General features: G+C 41.0%; 1 protein-coding gene across 2 annotated transcripts in view; it reads right to left on the bottom strand.

The window, feature by feature from the left end:
* MLLT3 (MLLT3 super elongation complex subunit) overlaps positions 1-20,078 on the bottom strand; it is a 229,978-nt gene that overhangs the window by 79,765 nt on the left and 130,135 nt on the right. For both annotated transcript variants that reach the window (XM_073345488.1, XM_073345489.1), the window contains exons 3-4: positions 15,619-15,701; positions 11,618-11,761 (exon numbers count right to left, since the gene is read on the bottom strand). In XM_073345488.1, coding sequence (XP_073201589.1) covers positions 11,618-11,761; positions 15,619-15,701 — 227 coding nt within the window. The remainder of the gene's footprint in view (positions 1-11,617; positions 11,762-15,618; positions 15,702-20,078) is intronic.

Consider the following 20,078-nt stretch of genomic DNA (forward strand, 5'->3'; position numbering starts at 1 on the left):
GACAGACATTCTTTAACCAGAGCTCACCAAAGTTTGCAGCTGAACTCAGCTAGATAAAATTCAAGGAAGGAGGTTGGAGGTGCCATAAAAGGTGACTGGATGCAAGGATGAGAAGTCTCCATTAAATCTGTGTGCACCTATATCTCAGCGCTGTAGTAAAGGCACAGAAAACACACTTTGCCTCTACGATACACCACCCAGTGGAGCTGGTCAGGTTTGCAAAGAGCATGGTTAATTCAAGTTCTCATTACAAGTTCACATTACAACATTATAAGCAAATATCCTTCTTTCTGGGGAATTTCATTTGTGCTAGCATCAGGTCATCTTCACGAGAGGACATGAGTAGGCATGAGCTCACTCACTATTACGGAGTTTGACTGTGTTCTACTCCTTGACACAGCTGGCTATTAGGGAATGAGGGTAGTGGGCACTAAGAACTGAAAGTGTACCCATCAGAGCTTGAAAATAAAAATATATATAAAAACAAAAAAACCCACACAGTGCCAAAGAACTCTATCATTGGAATGGAAACCACCATCTCTTGACACTGATGTTTTATCCACTTATCTCCATTCTGAAAACTATTTAAAGGAAGTCAATGCAGAAGGTGATGCCCAGCATCTCCAGAGGCATTGGAACATAGTGGAGGTTCAGACAGAATGAGGAAATATCAACAGGAGAGAAGTTAGAAGTCAGTTGAGAATTGTTACGTGCAACAACTACTTGCTTGATGTGAAACAGTATTTTTTCTAAAAAAAGTTCACAATCAGTAACAGAAAAGGTAAAAAGCAAAAGAACAAGAATTAGGAATAGAATGCCACGTCTTACTCTGTGACCCCATATGATGCTTTTCATGCACTTTTTCTTAATACAATTAGTACTTTTGAAAATCCTATCCTGACAGCTGGCCTAGCTCTGCTCCCGTTGAAGTTAATGGTAAGACTCCATTACCCTTAGTGGGAGCAGAAATAGCCAATGCTGAGCATTTCTGAAAATGCCATGCTTAATGTTTGATTTGGTTGTAAAACACAAAGTTATGTTCAGAAAGGTAACTTGAAACATTCCAGTATTCCACATAGAAACTGAGCAAATCCAATATTGATTTCGCAAGTAAAATGTAGATTTTCCTAAATGTGAGCACCGTGAGGTCAATTTAATACCTATACTCCAAAGCATGTTATTTCATTATTAACCACCATGAACAGTGGCAGAATTCTGCTCAGTGGGTGGACAATGCGTGCAGTAGGCCAAATACAGCTCAAGCTTCTACTTAGGCTCTGTAAACCTGACAGTAGCAAAATAAGTCTCCAATGTACACTTCATTTCTTGGCTACTAAAATAAAAAACATTTCCCTATCTGCCCATTCAATTAATGTGAGAAGAGGAATTTTCTGATCCTCAGGCCACTTGTCCTCCTCAGACCCAGAGTTTAAAACAAAACAAAACCAAACCTCTACCATCATTTTCATCCTCCGAGTCCCCTTCTATAACATTAGTCTTGCTAGCTAAGACATAACTTTAAGAAAAAGTTTAGGTTGTGAACACTTTCTTTTGAAACTTAGCATATTTCCTTGAAGCTTAAATTAAGCAAGGAGACAGGGCTAGGGTTCAGCTGAAGGGCTACTTAAAATATGGTGCCCTTTACTTAGTGGGGAAAACCACTATGCTGAACATTTATGACCACTTCCTTTTGAAAACACCTTGAAATCCCATAGCCATTGAGGGTATGTCTTCACTGCTGAGTTAGCTCAGGCTGTAGCATGAATGTTGTCCCTGGCTCCCCAACGTTCACACAGTACAGCCTTTGTCCCAGGCTTGAGGGTACTTTAAGCCTGCACTAACATATATAGCTGAGAATATAGGCTTGATATAGGGTTTTGCCTCAACCTGGGCTGGCAATCTGCTTACTTCGCAGTGAGGATACAGACTAATCAAGGAGTGCTGACACTCCTTCACTGCCTTCCCACCATTCCACCTGGGTCGTATTTCTTGCCCTCTACCTACTCCCCTCTTTTGCACTGGAACTCACCTACAAGTTTATATGGTGAAATCAGCCTTTAAACCCCATGCAGGCCTACTACATTTCTGCTGTGCTTTCACAGCATTCTCACACAGTCTGAGAAATCCTCTTTCCAATGTGCTGCCAGCTGCCCAGATGCTGACACCAAGGTTCTGATGAACCTCTGGTGTGAGATCACGAAGACCCATGATTTGGGGAGATGTAACCAAGATCAGCTGTTCTAAGAGGAAATCTCCAAGAATTTGACAGCAGAAGAAATTCAGTGGAAGGCCTCTCAATGCAGGGAGAAACATCAAAACTTTGAAGACTGCATATAAGAAGGTCCAGGATCACAACTCCACAACCAGCAAATTGCCTTAAACTTGCCTGTTCTACGAAGAGTTTGATGAGGTTCTCGGCACTGCTGACAGCACTCATCCCACTTTCCTGCTGAACATGCTCCTGGATTAGGAAGAGGAGATAAAAGGAGCAGCTACAGCAGGAACCAGGGGCAGAGAACATAGAGTATATGCTGAGCCCCATGAAGTCAACTGCACTGGAGCACATGGAGAACTTTCTTGAGCCATACTCCCAGGATATCTTAAAGAAAGGCTTGGTTGGTATGCGTGCGCATCGGGGTAGAGCAACCTCATTAATGATATTACGTGCCGTGGATCGGGCTTTGCCTGCCAGGCTTCAGTTGAAGGTGGAAGAAGCTCCATTTGACCTGATCCCCCTTCCTTTCCTTTCCCCACTCCTCACCCATCAAGCCACGTGAAATCAAAGATGGACTCCAAGCAGGGGGGATAAAAATTAAAAACAAACATGATTTCCTGCAGTACCCGCTGCTGCATGCATGCAAAGCAGTCACTATTAGCATAAGCAGAGCAATGCCCACAAAGGCAGGAACGCAGGCAGCAAAAGCATATATATTTTGCTGGGTTCTTTTTCTCACACGGACGCTATCATTAAAGCATTTTCAGAGGCAGGGTAGATATTAAGAACATTGCATGACCTGGAATGGTATTAACTCCAGATTGCTTGCAAAGTCTCTCAGTACTACAGAGTCAATGGAGGGCTATCACCAGTAGATGGGCAGGATGTGGAAAGGCCAGGGGGTAGACAAGTACACCTGTGATTCTAGAGCTGCCTCCTAGTTCAGCTCCTGTTTATATATGCCCAAATTTTAATCTGATCTAGGGGTATAATGCAGAAGAACTTGCCATAAATAAAAAGAAACTCAAAATGGTCAGTGAGGTTTCTCGGCAGAGAACACTTGCCATTACCATTTTTATAGATCACTAGACTCCTCCAGGAATTAACCTCCACATCAGCCACCAGATGATGAAAGATCTCCATGGCACAGAAGAGGCCTGGAATAGGTGTTCCCTCTTCCAATCTTTAATTTCCAGCAAGGTGACATCTTCTAATGCCACCACTGCCTGAACAATGTTAAGACCACAAGGTTCTTGGCCTGTTCCCCCTCCACACTCAACCCCCACAAATGCCAATTACAGGTTTTTGAGGTGTTCTGTTTTTTTTAAAATAACTATATAATCAGGTCACGGCAGTATTAGTGCAGAGAAATGTAGAGAAATTGAGCCTACATCAAAATAAAACCGGCAATTGTTCCCACTGTTGTGATGCAGAAAATTAAAGGAGAAATGTTCTCTCCCCTCTCACTCCCCACTGGACAGAAAAATACGGTTGTGTGTTATTGCTTTATAGAGCCATCTAACCCAGCTGAGACAGGGCACCCACCCATTCTCCCACCCCCAGGATGCCACTGACTGTCAGTGACTGGTGCAAGACCCTCTGGGGAAAAAGAAAAAAGGTGAGAGATGAGCTGCTAGAGGAGATACACAAGGTCTTTGCCAGCAGTTTGGACCAGCTCCTAGAGTAGGACCTCCTCCTGGCTACAGCTGAGAGGATGCTGGATAGGGAGAAGATGGAAGCAGATTATGTTGCCATGAAGGAACAGGAATGCAGCTGCAGCAGAAAGAACAGCAGCAACATAGGTAGATGATGGAGTGGCTGTTAGCCATGATGGCCAGCAGGCAGCAAAAAAATGCCAGCCTTGATACCAGTCCCTGTCCCAGTGACCTCTCCTCTCTGCTACCCTATCCTGCACTGAATGATGCCCAATTCTGGATGTGAAAATGAACCATTCAATGCAGTTCCTGGATAGAAGCATATGTGGGCAGATTACCAGTTCTGCCCCGTGCATCAACAAGAGAACAACAACAAGAATGCAGCACATGGGCATTTCCATTCTTCTATACGTGACATTAATTTTTAAAAAGAAATTGTTAATTTTATCTTGTCTATTTACACTGGGGCACTTGGGCTACCCATGCTGCTAACTGCTAATAAATTATTTCTGCAGCTAAAGGCCTTGATATACGAGTGCTTAGCAAACAATATAGAGATGATAATTTAAAAGCAAAGCTTTTAATGAAGTTTCAGATTAATGCCACATACAATTGATTGTAAAACTGGTGAAACAGTGCATCAGTGCTCTACTCACCTCACTATTATGATCATTCTTCCTGCAAAGCAAAGATGTGTCTTGTGGGCCCATCCCTTAAATACCTTGCCATCCTGGATCCAAGCCTCAGTTAACAGAGATGCACTTCTCTTCTGGGTCCATAAACAAGCACAATCAACGCACTCCCTGGTGAATATTCTCCCTCTCCTCCTTACAATTATGTTGTGCAGTGCACAGCACGCCCACAGTGAAAGGCATTATATACACTGGCATCTTAACAATTTTGCAGGCAGCACCATCTTGTCCTCAGTCACCAAATGCAGTCTACCATCATCCTGCAACTGCTCAGTATTTAATTATCTTTCTTCTTCCATGTCCTCTCACACCAGGGTGGAGCTCATAAGCCAAACCAACGGAGGACAGGCTGGGTCTTCCAAAAACCAACTACATTGGTCCCAGACACCCCACTGATATCCACATTACTGCGTGGGAATAAAGTCCCAGTTTATCCCAGTTTGAAACCAACTGATCTCCAAAATATGCTGGCATCACGTATCTTGCCCATGAATCCCACATAAGTGTTTATGAACCAGTTTCTGTGGTTGACCAAGGGCTGCATAATGAGTGAGTAGTATCCATTCCAGTTTACATATTCACGTGCACCATTGGGGAAGTAGGAGCAGACTACAGGCACAAGTGCCATTGATGGCTCCAGTATAGTTCAGGAAGTCCATTCTCTCAAAGACCAAAATTATGTCAGGGACACTAAGTCTTCACTACCCATAGGCAAACCACTGCAATAAATTACCTTGCAAACCTCTATCACCACAGTACTGACAGTTGATTAGAGAACTCGAAACCGACTAACCACTGATCTGTAGCAATATGGAGTAGCCAGCTTCCAGATAGTAATAGCAACCTACTTCTGGACTAGTCGGGTCTCTCACCTGCATGTCCTGGTGTGGATAGGCCAGGGCAAGCTCCTCACACAGCTCCACAAAGGTCACTTTCCTCATGCCAAAGTTCTAGGCCCACTGCTGCTCATCCCAGGACTGCATGATGATGTAGCCCCACCATGCTTTGCTTGTGGTCCCGCTCTAGAACTGCTGGTCAACACAGGGGGATTTCATAGCTATTATCGCCATCAGCTGTCTCTAACTGCTCCACGTATGCATGTAGCCTGCGTGATCTCCTTAGCAAGGCATGCCATCACCTTTTCAAGGTGACAAGGGACTGCAGAAGTGCCCTCCGTCATATTTCATGTCCTGCACCTGCCTTCTTTTTCCTTTGCTTGAAATGTGACTTGCATTAACAGCTGGAACAGTTCATCATCCAGAGTAGGATCCATGCTTTGCCACCGATGGTTAAATTTACTGAGCTGGTGAGTTAAGAGCAGTTCTGCACAGAGGCTCAAGGAGGACAGACAAGTTCTCCCATAATACAATAAGAATGAATTCATAGAGCAGTGCAGCTTAGTGTAGTGCTAAGACCCATGTGATAGCCCATTGAAAGACCAGCTCAGCACTCTGGTTAAAGTACATTAGTGTGGACGCAGCTACATGGGTCTAGCATGGGTAGGAGTTTGCAGTGGTGAAGCTCCACCCCAGCTAGCCAAACCTGGGTAATCCCTGAAGTGAAAACATACCCTACGTTTTTCCTTTCATTTTTTTGTTTATGGATCAGGTGCTGGCTTTGCAGCACAATGAGAATGCATTGCTTCTGAAGTGAAGGAACCAAAACCCGATCGGTGCCTCAAATTTCAAAAGAGACAGCACTGATATTTAACTTGGTTTATTTTGAAATACCCTAAAAAGTTAAACTCTAAAGGTGGGATTTTGAAAAGCACTCAGTGTTGGCCTAACTTTTCTCCCACCAAAGTCAATGAAAGCAAAGTTGAACAAGGATCAACCCTTTTAAAACTCCACCCTAGACCCAATAAGCTCATATTTTCAACAGTTAAGATAACTTAAGGTCAGAAGTACTGAGACAGACTTGATATGAACTAAAATGAACAAGAAAAAAAAATGTGCCCCAACATTCAACCACCATTCCTGTAAAGGGGAATTAAAGCTCTCGGATCTTCTAAGCTATGTGTTGGACGCTAAAGCAAATGCTAATCATATAGTTTAAATAAACTCAATTCAATGACTTAAATCATGCAGAGCAAAAGATTAAAGATAATCCTTTGGCTAAAGGAACACTATACCTAACGTTGGTCCTGGAGAGGCTCCAGCTTCCCCAACTAGTACATGAGAATCACAAGGGAAAAAAGCTTGGTTTTCATTACAGTAGATTTACAGGAGATTCAGAATATATACTTAATGCAGTAGAAGCAATTAAGAAACATCTGTCAACCACGACTTGTTCAAAATATAGGGACCGATTGTAATCTCAGATAGCACTAAGTGATAAGTATATGATGAATATTGGCAAACGCTGAACTTTAACGATGACGTCTTTAAGAAAGGTCACTTTTCTGACAACGTACAGGTCCCTTGTTTAAAGTACCACTCCCCAAGATGCACATTTTTATTTCTTCCTTCTACTCATTAGAAGACCAGCTGTCTATCCATGGGTATGGGGACAGAGGTTTTTGCCATAGGAGCAACTTGCACTTCTGAAATTAGTTCAGAGTCAGCACAGACAAAAAGAAAAGCATCTGTTTCCAAGAGAGTTATTTGCTGCACTGATTAACAGCAACCTACTCCTTGCAACCTCTTGATCTAAAACCTCAAACCACATCATTAGTAACCACACATATTTGTAATAATTCTCCTAAAATGTTATAAATTGGACTGTTTTTGTAAGTTATGATGGCTGATCTCCAAGGGCTGTCTGTATACTGTAGTTAAGGGAAGAACTGATGGATTTGGAGTCCCTTTCCAAAAAGTCAAGAGTATTAATTACACAATTGCAAACCGTACAAACATTCATTTTTGTATAGATGGCAGACAGGGCTGTATTATATTGCTGTCTTAACATGAACTGAAAATATTTTTCCTGTGTTTTCCTACAAAACTCACAAGGCAGTTGTTTGCAATGTCATTGAAACAGGTGGTACGTCCGAGGAAGACTGGGATTTTCAGAGGCAAAAATCCAATTTAACTGTTACCTATCAGTTAGAGTCCTCCAAATTAACTTCTTGCTACTGACTTAAACATATGAGATACCACTTCTAATCTTTGTGTTAAAAATGGTATTTTTGACAGAAAATAAACAGTGGACTGGAATCAAATGAACCTTCTTTACCCACAGAATGAAGGGAAAAGTGAGCCAAACTTTGCACCCAGATAATTGTTCTCTGTCTAGAGTGAGAGGTCTCTAGGAGGTAGGGTTATACTTACTGTTGTCACAACTATTGGCTTTGGGTCAGAAAGAGGTCCACGTCAGAGTTTTCATTCAAATACAAGAGGAGTTTTCTTCAATGGAAACTGTTTTTTTGTCCTCTGGGATTTGATCTACAGTCAGGTTGATGAGGCACATTGCTTATGTATATAAGGCAAGACCAACTGGTTGCCACTGCTCCCTGCCAATCAATCCTGCCACATCATTACTGTACTCTACTTAAGAAAAAACAAGGACAAAGTTTCAGGTTGACTTTTTCATAGCTAATTCCTGGTTCTGCGAGAAATGCTACTTGATCTGGGACAGCATCTTTAAAGAAAGAGATGGACTGCATGCCACCAGAAATTGTGAATATTCATGCAAGGATATGTTAAAACCTGCTCCTGCAGATCCATTCCCCCTCCATATAGATTCGAAAATCCAGAGATTAATTTAAATCAAATTGGAAGATGGAGATGGACAAAGTTATTTCTGAAGGGATTTCTGTGTAGAAAATGTCCTCCTGCAGAAACCAAGCTTTGAGAAAAGACTTGTAAATTGGACATGACCTTTGTACAATTGTTTGGAACAAATGTTCTCCTTAAATTTCTTGATTAGAGAAATATCAGTTGCAAGGCCAAATTACACCTTATCTTTTTCGTGATAATGGAGAAAATAATTCTCAGAATGGAAAGGAAATCAGCTGAATCTTAGGATCCTCTAACTTATGGTGATTTAGGACACATTTTATGCTTCAACTTTGATGACACTAAATGCAGTGTTAGGCAGGAGACTGCGGTTATTGAAATATGGCATGACTTCAAGTTATTCTAGGTTGGTCTTCTTGGTGGAGTCCAGTATTTTCCCACTGTCTGAAAACAGGCTTGGCAAATGCAAATAGTTCTCCTCTGTGTTTGTTTCTCATGTCTAAAGAAAAAGCCTCAATTTATTTTCAAAGCATGTGTACTAGGATAGTGCCTACAACACAGCCTGCCCTTCATCTTTACGATGTAGGGAAGATACAGTCTAACTCCTCTCTCTCCCTGACCCCACCTCCTCCCTAGAGAGAAGATGAGCATTTGGAGTCAAGCTTATCATTTGGAAGGGAATATTCCAAAATGGGATTTGAACAGTAATCGTTCAGAATCAAGAGGACCATAAAAGGAAGAACAGTATAATTTTCAGGAAAGTGGATGTACTGTAGTAATATATTTCCCATCCTATTTGCACACAGGACACAAATGCAGGACTTGAGTTTTGGAAAGAAAATAAACATTCTCCATACAACTATTAAAAAAAAAACTAATCAAAAGGTTCTCAATTTGAGAGAGTTTTTTGAGTCCATCTTTTACTTCGAAAAAGAAAACACCGTATTTTACATTTAAAGCGCACCACTCATCTTGAAGGAGAATAACTCTACTTTGTCTTAAATGTTGCCAACTAGAGACATAAATCACTAGGCCTCCAGTTTAGATTTCCTGAAGCAGCTTCATTTGACTTGCGAGAAGCACATGCAGGACTATTCATGGTTTGGGCTTCCACATAAGGGGAATGATGGTGAAAGCACTCCTAAATTAATTGCCCTGAAAATGCTCATCTTGATCTGAAGTGTATTACTTGCGTTAGCAGTGCTACACCCCAGATTCAGTCAGTTGTCTATTCAGTCACTTTTCAGGGTGGAGGAGAGGGGCAGATTTTCAGTGTTCCTACCTCAGTCCCGAAGAGTAGGGAGAATTAAATTAGTAAAAAATAAAATGGATCCTCCAGTACTGGAGGTCAATGAGTCCTTCAGGTGTAATTTAACTACTGAATGGACAAGACCTTATTGCATTTTCTGTTCTGAATTGATTAGATATAGACCACCAGCAAAGAGATAATTAACAGAGGGAAGTACGAAAGACTAGTAGCCTCAGATACAGGTAACTTGTTCACTGCCGGTAATGAGGGAGGTTAGAGAGAAAAGACAATGATGGTTGGTTTGTCTTCTCCAAATAGCAAGAGAAAATGATGCACAATAAACAGATAATGATGTATACAGAAAAAGAGGGATAAATGCGGCACTGCACAAAGTTAAGTCATTTATAATCAAATCTAAGTTGTTAGACACTTCTTGTCCAGCTGAAAAACAAATAAATAGTAGCAAGATAGTCAACACGATCTGTGGGTTGTTTTTTTAAAAAAAAACACTAAAACTATTAGGAAGTGTACATTCAGGTTACCCTACAATAGCAGGACTTAGGGGGTTGGACTAGATGACCTCCTGAGGTCCCTTCCAACCCTGATTTTCTATGATTCTATGACTAACTTTTCCAGTGAAGCCTGGACTGATATACAATAAGCTAAGTATTATAAAAGGGACTTTTCAAATATTGTTTGGTCTTTTATCTGTAAGCACATTTTAAAAAGCCAGAAATAAACCCATCCAGGGCTTCCCTTCTAATTCTAGTAAATGCAAGTTAAAGTTAAATGTAGCTCATCTTTCTATATCCACACAGGGCTACTATAGCAACAGACTTATTCTCTTCTCCAGAAGCATATCTAGCTCCCTCGTCCAATTTATGCACACCACTTAAACTTCATGTTTTATTTTCAAAGATCCTATTAAGCTAAGGCATTTTACCTGAAATACTTATCAAACTAGTCCTGTCTTCAGCTTCAGACCATGACTACTTGCTTTCTAACTAGTTCTAGTTACTGTCACAAACCGTTTTTATCCATTGATCCATCCCTTTCTTTTTGAGACTGTATACATTTGTACAAGACCTGTTCTTTTTTCGAAGACCCCCTACATAAGCCAAATAAGAATAATCCTTTTATTTACTTATGACTACTCAATGTATAAACATAAACCTCTCCCTCATATAAACACACACCAAAACAGTGAGGCACTTTCCTCTGAAGATGTTAACATTCATACATGTGATGTAAGTTTGTCCCTCTTACACCAACAGACTGTCTTAAGCCTACTAACACCCATTCAACCGACATGGAAAGAAGTCTAAAGCTACTTCTACATAGTCCCACAATTTGGACTATGGCACATACCAGCATGCTGCGCTGTAACTCCCCCATGTGGATGATGCTGTTTGGGTTAATGTAGTCCTCTAACTAGGTACCTTTCAGTTAGCACCTGCAGCTTCCACACAAGGGAGTTCCAGTACAGCATGCTAGCAGATGCTGCATTTCACACCCTCCAAGTCTTACCTGCAGGGTCATAGACAAACCCTAAGTTGGTGTAACTTACAACTTCATACATTGTCTTCTGGCTCCTTCTGTGTAACTTACACCAACTTTGTTTCTCTTACAAATCAGAAGAGAAGGTATAAGTAGATATAAAGCCGTCTGAGGGTAAGGGAGTCTAATTCATGCTGCCTTACATATCATTTCTGCACTTGGTCCACTTAATTTTCCAAACACTATAATCACAATTTTTTAAACAAAGTTTAACTTTGTGTTACTTGATCTCACCACAGTTTGTATCCTGCATTTCAACTTCAGAGGCCCACATAAAGCAGTTTCATTCATTAACTTAATTTCCTTATTGCCTTTGCAGAAATAAATGTGAAGACTTTAACCTTAAAGACAGCGAAAGACACCATTAACTAATAGTGTACTTTGGCCTAGGTCAGTCAGTCAGTCAAAAAAAGTCTGCTTACTTGTTCCACCTCAAACAATAGGCAATAAACTAATCACTCACATATGCCACTTAATTTTACTCTCAAAGCAACTTTTATTACACTCAGTGCACCAGCAATAAGTAGCAAGTTCTTTAATGTGATGACTTTCAGCATGGGCGTGGGACTCACCCCTCCAGCCTTCAGCAACTTTTTTCTGAATTCTTCGGTTGGGTTGTTGAATGTGAGCTTTTCGCAGCGGAGGTGGTTTACAGGTGGGTGGCCTTCAAGGTGCAGGAATAAGTCATAGTCAAAGCGGACTTTCTTCGGTTCTTCCTGAGGGTTGAAAATAACCAAATAGAAAAATCTACCACCACAAATAATTAGCTTGAAAACAAGTGCTACGTAAAAGAGTTATATAAAAAAGGTGTTAATTAAAATGAATGTTACGACATTTGTACTGTTCTTTTATATTAAAACTAGTGGCATAAAGCTTGCAGCAACAGTTAATATTTATGTAAGATCCTCTGTAGTAACCTGGAGTGGATTCTTCTTCATAAGCAGTAAAAAAAAAAAAAAAAAAATTAACAGCAATAAAACTGTGACAGCCTACATACTCCTGTGTAATATCTCTGCTCATTTTGTTCCTTGTCACTACTGATGTGACCTCATCACTCAGGATCCAGACTAATCAACTAGATTTCCAAACATTCCACCACAAAATAAAATATCTTGCTCTTGCTACTGTAGTAAGGAATGATATGTTCAGGTAGTAATGACATATAGCTTTTTCCCATGTTCCCTGTACCAATATAGGGAGTAAAAGGGGGGTAAAGTCACACATGACATGGAATCACCAATGCTTTATCACTTGGAAAGCTCCTCCACCAATAAGGTTACTAATATCAATGACTAGACTCCAATTTGTAATACCAGGACAAGGCATCAATTAAGCATGTTGTAGATTTACAACTATCCTTGTATATTTCTCTCTTGGAAGCCGCAAATGGGGCAACTGCTCCACAAGAGCAAGTCTTAAGAGAAGACAACAATGGACATCACTCAACTCGCTATGCCTGCCAGTTGTACAACACAAGTTGCCAAACAATGGTCACATAAAACAGAGTACTAGTAAGAGAAATATAAGCTGTCAGATTTATAAGAGAGTCCTTAGCTCTCCCAAGTATAACACAGTTTCAGCATACATCCAGCATGTCTTTTTGATCATAAGCTACTCAGAGGGAGTGCTGTATTTCGGTCTCGTTCGGTGGCAAGCACACTTCGGGTGCTTAAATCATATTGAAAAAGTATTTACTTTTGACTCCTCAGGATTCAAAGGATGTGGACAGCAGGAAGCTTGAAAATCTTAATTACAGTAAAAAAAATATTCAAAACAAAGATTTTAAACAAAGTCAGGTTAAGTCCTCAAAGCTGCTTTATCTCTGAACTTGAAGCAGTGACCCAGGAAAAGGAACTGGGATAAGCAGCCTGCAGTAGCTTGTTTTTGAAGACAGACAGAGGAGAGCAGTCCCCTTTAGATGAACCAGTAGCTTGATTGACCATATTGAAATGTACCACGGATGAAGACATAGAAAGGCTAATATATGGTTTCCTGGGAAAAATTATGTAAATTATTCCCCAAACTATTTGGACAGAGCCACACCATTCCCCTGGCCATTCAGTTGGTACCTGCAGGTGTGCTATATAAGCCCAAATTGAAGAAGTGAACAAACTGGAGTCTTCAAAGAATTTTGCTGAACATTTGATGACCAAAGCTTGTCACTTCAAGGCAGAAATTTACTGTAAGAAGCATCCCTAAAAGCTACAGCCATTATTTAATGGCAGCCCTGACAGGAGGGTAGAATACACTGAAACTCATTTTAACTCCTCTAGTTGGCTCATATACCCTTTTTAAAAATGAAAGTTCATTTTTCAATGTAGTTAAACCTTGGATCTAAAAGCACTTTTTAAGGGACTACTGTACATTTCTCAATTGCTGTTTACTGCACCCTCATTGCAGCTGAATATGCCATACGCTTCTCTGCATTCCTGCGATTCCTTAAAGCTTTGAATATGTTTTCTGTCAGAGGGAAGAGCATATTGGATTTTCTACCAATTCCTTTTTAGTCTCAGGAACAGGAATACTGTAATTCTTAGAGTCCAAGGTCCAGAGCAGATGGCTTCCTGCACCCCTTTCTTGTCTACATATACCTTGGACACCTTCGGAATCAGAAATGGAAAAGTTGTCTACCTTGAATGAGTGATGATCATCTGTCTCCTCTTCCTCCTCCAATCTATCCCCTCTTTCTCTGTACTGGAATCCCTGTGAAGCAGCTTGGGGGAGGAAGAGTAGCTGAGCCAGGAGAAGGTAATATTTTGGATGAAGAGACCTTCACGAATTAGAGCTGGCCCTATTTTTGTGTCTTTTTCCCTTTGTGTGCTATTGACTCCAGGAAGGGTTTTGATGCTGCATCTGTGCGAAGAACTGGCTGACCCACAGTCCAACTGCTGCTTCTTGATTTCCATGGCACCAAAACGGGGGTGAGGGACGTTTGCAAATTCCCAATTCCAAATGTTGCTTGAGAGTGAGGTGAGTTGTAATCATTGGAGCCTTGTCCTTGATTTCAGTACATGCCACAATTCCTGCTGGAGAGCTCCCATGACTTGAAGGCCTCCATATTCAGCAAAGGCAGCCAAAAGTCTGGGTGGAAAACAAAAAAAGAAATGTCGGGCGGGAAGCCTCTGTAGAGATGCTTCAATGAATCACTGTCTTCTGACTTTGAGTCCCCGGTTTTGGGCTGAACTCTGAATGGATGGGGCTTAAAGACCCAGAAAATGAACTGCTTTTCTATAATAAAGTCAGATATCCTGGAATGAACCAAGCTGCTCCCTAAAGGAGACAAATGCACAAAAATGCACCAAAAAGACAGTTAATTCACTAAATCAATTCTATTTCTTTCTCTACTATCAGGTGAGGCAGAGTAAGCCCTACACTCCACAGATTGATACAGGGAACATTGCAAATCTTATCATTCAACACCTACTATTCAAAAGCAACAACCTAAAAGATACCTGAGCAAATCCTAAAATAGGATGAGCAGAAAAAATCACGTACTGTAACTTTGCAGAACTTTCCATGGAAAAGAACAGAACATTGTAGTGCCTACTTAAAAGCATTGCACTTATCTAAACCACATTTTAAGTGAGCAGGTTTCAATGAATACTTTGGCTACGCAAGGGTTTTTTAGTGCACTAGTCTTATTTAAAATTCTAAAAACATAGAGATGTACCCAAAATATATAAATGCATGTTTCTGTTTCAAGCCAGTATGTCAAACTACATTTTGGTGAATTTGGTATTACAAGATAAGCTACAAATACTGTTTGTGTGTTTCATTTACAACAGCAGCTCCACCAAACCACATTGAACGGTCATACGTATGCAACTTGAAATACTGTGATACTTTACACTAAATTCAAGAAGCTATGGAACTTTGATTCTTCCTCTCCATTCCAACCCCCCCCCACCCCCAATCCTATTCTTGTTTATCTGAAAAGTTATTAGTTATAGGGTCCCTTTCATGTATTTAATTAAAATCTTAATGTTAACTACCTTAAATACCTGCAGAAAACAAAGTATCTATCTGAAATTATACTGGGAGAAACCACAATACTGAAATCTTTGTGGAATGGCAAAAACTCTATTTTTAACTGTGCCCCCTGGTAATGTTGAGTTCAAAAGTATCAATATTCACATTACACTAAAAAAATTTTCCAGAGGGGATATGGTATAAAAAGGTTCCCTTTGAAGATCAAAAAGTAAACTAATGACACAAATTGGTAATATTAATTAGAACAATGGGACCATTGTAAAAAAAGCATCAAAATCGGCTTCTTTTTTTAAGCTCAAGTACCATTTTAAAAACTTCCTAAAAAACCGGTCAATTTCTGACAAAGGCTAGTTATCCTTCTCAGTTTTTCTCAGGTAATCCTAATTTCACAGAGCAATCTTCACAAATCACTGTGCTAACCCTATTCTGTCATTCAAATTAGCCATAATTTTTAGAGCTTGTAGTAAGTTTTTATGATGGTATTTAACAAGTTTTTTGTGATTTGTGAATTAAAATGCAAACTATCAAATAATTTGCATATTAATTTTTTTTGCAGAAAGTGAAACAGTATCAGATTACATACCTTGTTTTTGAAGTAAACCTCAATTGGCAAAATGAAACCAGCATACCCAGATTCTTCAACTTTGTAAGGTGGATCTTTACACACTGAAACAAAAAAAGAAGAAGATCTGTTTAATACCAAGGGTCATTAGTAGTTTACAGACGATGGCAAAATTAGAATGAGCATTTCATTTAGATATGTAGGTACAGAGTTGGTCACAGTTTTCTTTTGTTTTTTACTTCCCTCTGCTGAGTTCAGGGTGCATGAGAATTGATTGATTTTTTGTATTTAAATCAGATTTTTTATTTTGTAATGTAAATTATAATAGGTTATTTCTAAAAAGAAAAATGTATTTAAAATTAAAACTGAATTCAATTCAAAATATGTTAAGGCCTAAACATATTGTCACCTCTTAAAACATTTAACGAAAAATAAATATGTTGAATCCATGAGCCTCTTATCAAAAACTTCAAGTTAAAGTTTGCTTTTTTATATAAAGAAAGAGTTAGTAAGTTTTGAGATCAAGTTTTATAAATATGGCACAATAGGTCATGAACTGTGTTAAGGGCTTGATACAATGGAGGACCCAAAGGCTGTGCTTCTGGGTGTAAGAGACTGGCAAAGTCACCAAAGGCATCGGGATCCAGCCTCTGATTCCAGGATACACTATCATGTATCTCACCAGGATCATCCACTGAGCCCATCAGGGTGGTCTCAGACTCCTATTTTATAGCTTTTCCCGACATGAGCTCTGATTAGCTCAGTTCTCAAATTATGAATATGACTCCATCCACCATGCAAAATTATTCTCCAGCTCATGGAAAAACATTGAAATTTATGTAACCAAAACATTTAAGATTGTTTTGATTACTAAAAATATATGTTATATACTGTTTATGTTTAACTAAATTCCAATTATCATCCTAATATAGTTTGACACAAATCATGAGCAAAATATTAATTATCTAGTAAATAAGCAGTATATCATTCACCATTTTCTAAAACATTTAGATGTACAGTTAATAAGTATCTAAATATATTAAGCTCTATAATTGCTTTAAAATAGCTATATTGACAAATGAGAATGCACCTTTCTTTAAAAAATAACTGAAGTACAAATGGAAAGTTGATTAAAACAGTTTATTTAAATCATTAATTAAATTGCCTTGATTTAAATCAATCCACCATGGTGGAGTTTGTGAAACATCCTTTCAAAGACGGTAGAGCGACTCTCTCTGATAATTCATGTATTACTGTATCCCAGTTAAACCAAAATCTGCCACATGCTGAAAAGCCATGGTATTCTGGCATACAGTAGGCTTTGGTAGTCTCAGGAATGGTGAATTATGTTACGGTATTAGAGCAGTACATACAAACTGTACACTGTAGGGTGAGGACTTCTATCATAGGATAAGATTTACAACGCCAGTATACCGAGATAACATTTCCCCCCTACATTTTCCCCCGATGTAGTACATGTACTTTTAGTTGTGTGCAACTCCAGCAGCTTTAAACATGAGCCTTGGGACCAAAACTCTCAACTCAAGTCAAACTCTAGCCCTGACCTTTTCAAAAAGGTCAGGAGATTCAGAACCCAGCCCTCTTCTTCCCCCTGTTTAGCTGTGCTAAAGCATTGCAGAGTAAATGACATGATACAAGATCACACTAAGCTGAGAGATCTAGGGAAACCTTAACTCTTCAGAGGTGTTAAGCCAGTTCCTTAATATTACTTCAATGTTTGTACAAGCTAATGTCCTGTGTGCTATCATCTCAGTGACATGATAGGAGATTGCCAGATCCTCTGTGGATGACTGGTGGAACTAATGTGAACACATGACTTCTCTGGACCATCTGGTCTTGTTATATCAGTGTTAGCTGACAGATTGAACCTGTGTATAGTAATTCCCCAGATAAGTTAGTATCTGCTGCACTATAAGAACTCATTTGGTATTGCTAGGAGGTTGCATTGTAAAAGGTATGTTATATGAAGTGAATGACCTTATATACCATGGTGGCCAAACTTACTGACCTTCCACATGACAATCTTCAGAAGTTTGAGAGCCAGGGCATTCCTGCTCGGGCTTGAGGCTTCAGCCCCATGAGAGGTACCTTCCAAGGCTCAGGGCTTCAACTCTGCTCCTGTTGAAACCCCAAGCCCTGGTAGGTGCGCCCTGCAGGGCAGAAGCCCCGAGAACCTCCTCCTCGCTGGGCAGAAGCCCCTACTCCACCACAAGGCAGAGGTCCCGAACTCCCCCGACCCAGTCTGGTAGGTGGAGAATGAGAGGGAAGAGGGAGCTCTGCGAGCCACACTTTAATGGTAAAAGAGCCACATGTGGCTCATAAGTCATAGTTTATAACAGACCCTGTTATATATGTGAAAAGGAAACATTTTTACCACAGATGCTGTATGTACTACTAATAAAAACCAACAACAGTGCACAGTGCACTTTACAGACATATCAGAGAGAGACAAGTTGCCTGCCCCAAATTAATTACAATCCATAGAGACAAGGTAATACCATACATTTAAGGTGCTAGCAGGTATTCCAGGTGCTACAGAACCTGCCACAACTCTCCAGCTTGCACAGTGAGTGTGGCTGCTACTACATACTAAAGTGAGTATAGTAGGTGTGTTCCCCCCGCTGCGGCCAGGCAAGCTTTGTGCCGAGGGCGATAGGGCCATAGTTCCTCCTTCTGGCCCTCCCCTTTGGGATGGCTATAGCGCTGTTAGCCCTGTGCAGCCCTTGGATCAGACTTTGTGCAGAAGCGAGGAAGATTCTGTGCACCACCACTTCCCCATGGTGACAGGCTGTTGCACTGATATGTAGTTTACATCATATAAACCAAGGATGTAGGAAAAGGTGGCAGGAAAAGCAGCATGAACACAACCTAATGTTTCGTATGTGCTATGTTAGTTACATGGTTTTTTTTCCCCCTCCAATCATTATTTAAAATGTCTTTCCATTTTCTTGGCAGGAAAGAGGAGAAATTACAGCTCATGAAAGTCTCTTGAAAGAAGTGCATTTTAAGAAGGGGTTTGAAGGAGAGGGTTAAGTAAGCCCTGGTCTACACTAGGAGTTGAGGTCGAATTTAGCAGCCTTAAATCAATTTAACCCTGCACCCGTCCACACGGCGAAGCCCTTTTTTCGACTTAAAGGGCTCTTAAAAATCGATTTCCTTACTCCACCCCCGACAAGGGGATTAGCGCTGAAATCAGCCTTGCTGGGTCGACTTTGGGGTACTGTGGACACAATTAGAAGGTATTGGCCTCCGTGAGCTATCCCAAAGTGCTCCATTGTGACCACTCTGGACAGCACTCTCAACTCAGATGCACTGGCCAGGTAGACAGGAAAAGGCCCGCGAACTTTTGAATCTCATTTCCTGTTTGGCCAGCATGGCAAGCTGCAGGTGAGTGCAGAGCTTTTCAGCAGAGGTGACCATGCAGAGCTCATGAGCACAGGTGACCATGATGGAGTCCCAGAATCGCAAAAGAGCTCCAGCATGGACTGAATGGGAGGTACGGGATCTGATCACTGTATGGGGAGAGGAATCCGTGCCATCAGAACTACGTTCCAGTTTTCAAAATGCCAAAACATTTGTCAAACTCTCCTAGGGCATGAAGGACAGAGGCCATAACAGGGACCCGAAGCAGTGCCGCCTGAAACTTAAGGAGCTGAGGCAAGCCTACCAGAAAACCAGAGAGGTGAACGGCCGCTCCGGGTCCGAGCCCCAAACGTGCCGCTTCTATGATGAGCTGCATGCCATTTTAGGGTGTTCAGCCACCACTACCCCAGCCGTGTTGTTTGACTCCTTCAATGGAGATGGAAGCAACACAGAAGCAGTTTTTGGGGACGAGGAAGATGATGATGATGAGGTTGTAGATAGCTCACAGCAAGCAAGCAGAGAAACCAGTTTTCCTGACAGCCAGGAACTGTTTCTCACCCTGGACGTGGAGCCAGCACCCACCGAACCCACCCAAGACTACCTCCCGGACCCGCCAGGCAGAGAAGGGACCTCTGGTGAGTGTACCTTTTAAAATACTATACATGGTTTAAAAGCAAGCATGTTTAATGATGAATTTGCCCTGGCATTCGCGGCTCTCCTGGATGTCCTCCCAAAGCCTGTGAAAAAAGTTTCTGGGGAGGGCAGCCTTATTCCATCCACCATGGTAGGACACTTTACCACTCCAGGCCAGTAGCACGTACTCAGGAATCATTGTAGAACAAAGCATTGCCATGTATGTTTGCTGGCATTCAAACAACATCCGTTCTTTATCTCTCTGTGTTATCCTCAGGAGAGTGGTATCATTCATGGTCACCAGGTTGAAATAGGGTGCTTTTCTTAAGGGGACATTCACAGGTGCCCATTCCTGCTGGGCTGTTTGCCTGTGGCTGAATAGAAATGTTCCCCGCTGTTAACCACGGCGTGGGGGGGAGGGGCGAGCCACGCACTGGGGGGAGGCAAAATGCGACCTTGGAACG

The sequence above is a fragment of the Lepidochelys kempii genome, chromosome 5, assembly GCF_965140265.1.
Source record: "Lepidochelys kempii isolate rLepKem1 chromosome 5, rLepKem1.hap2, whole genome shotgun sequence".
Classification (NCBI taxonomy): Eukaryota; Metazoa; Chordata; order Testudines; family Cheloniidae; genus Lepidochelys; species Lepidochelys kempii.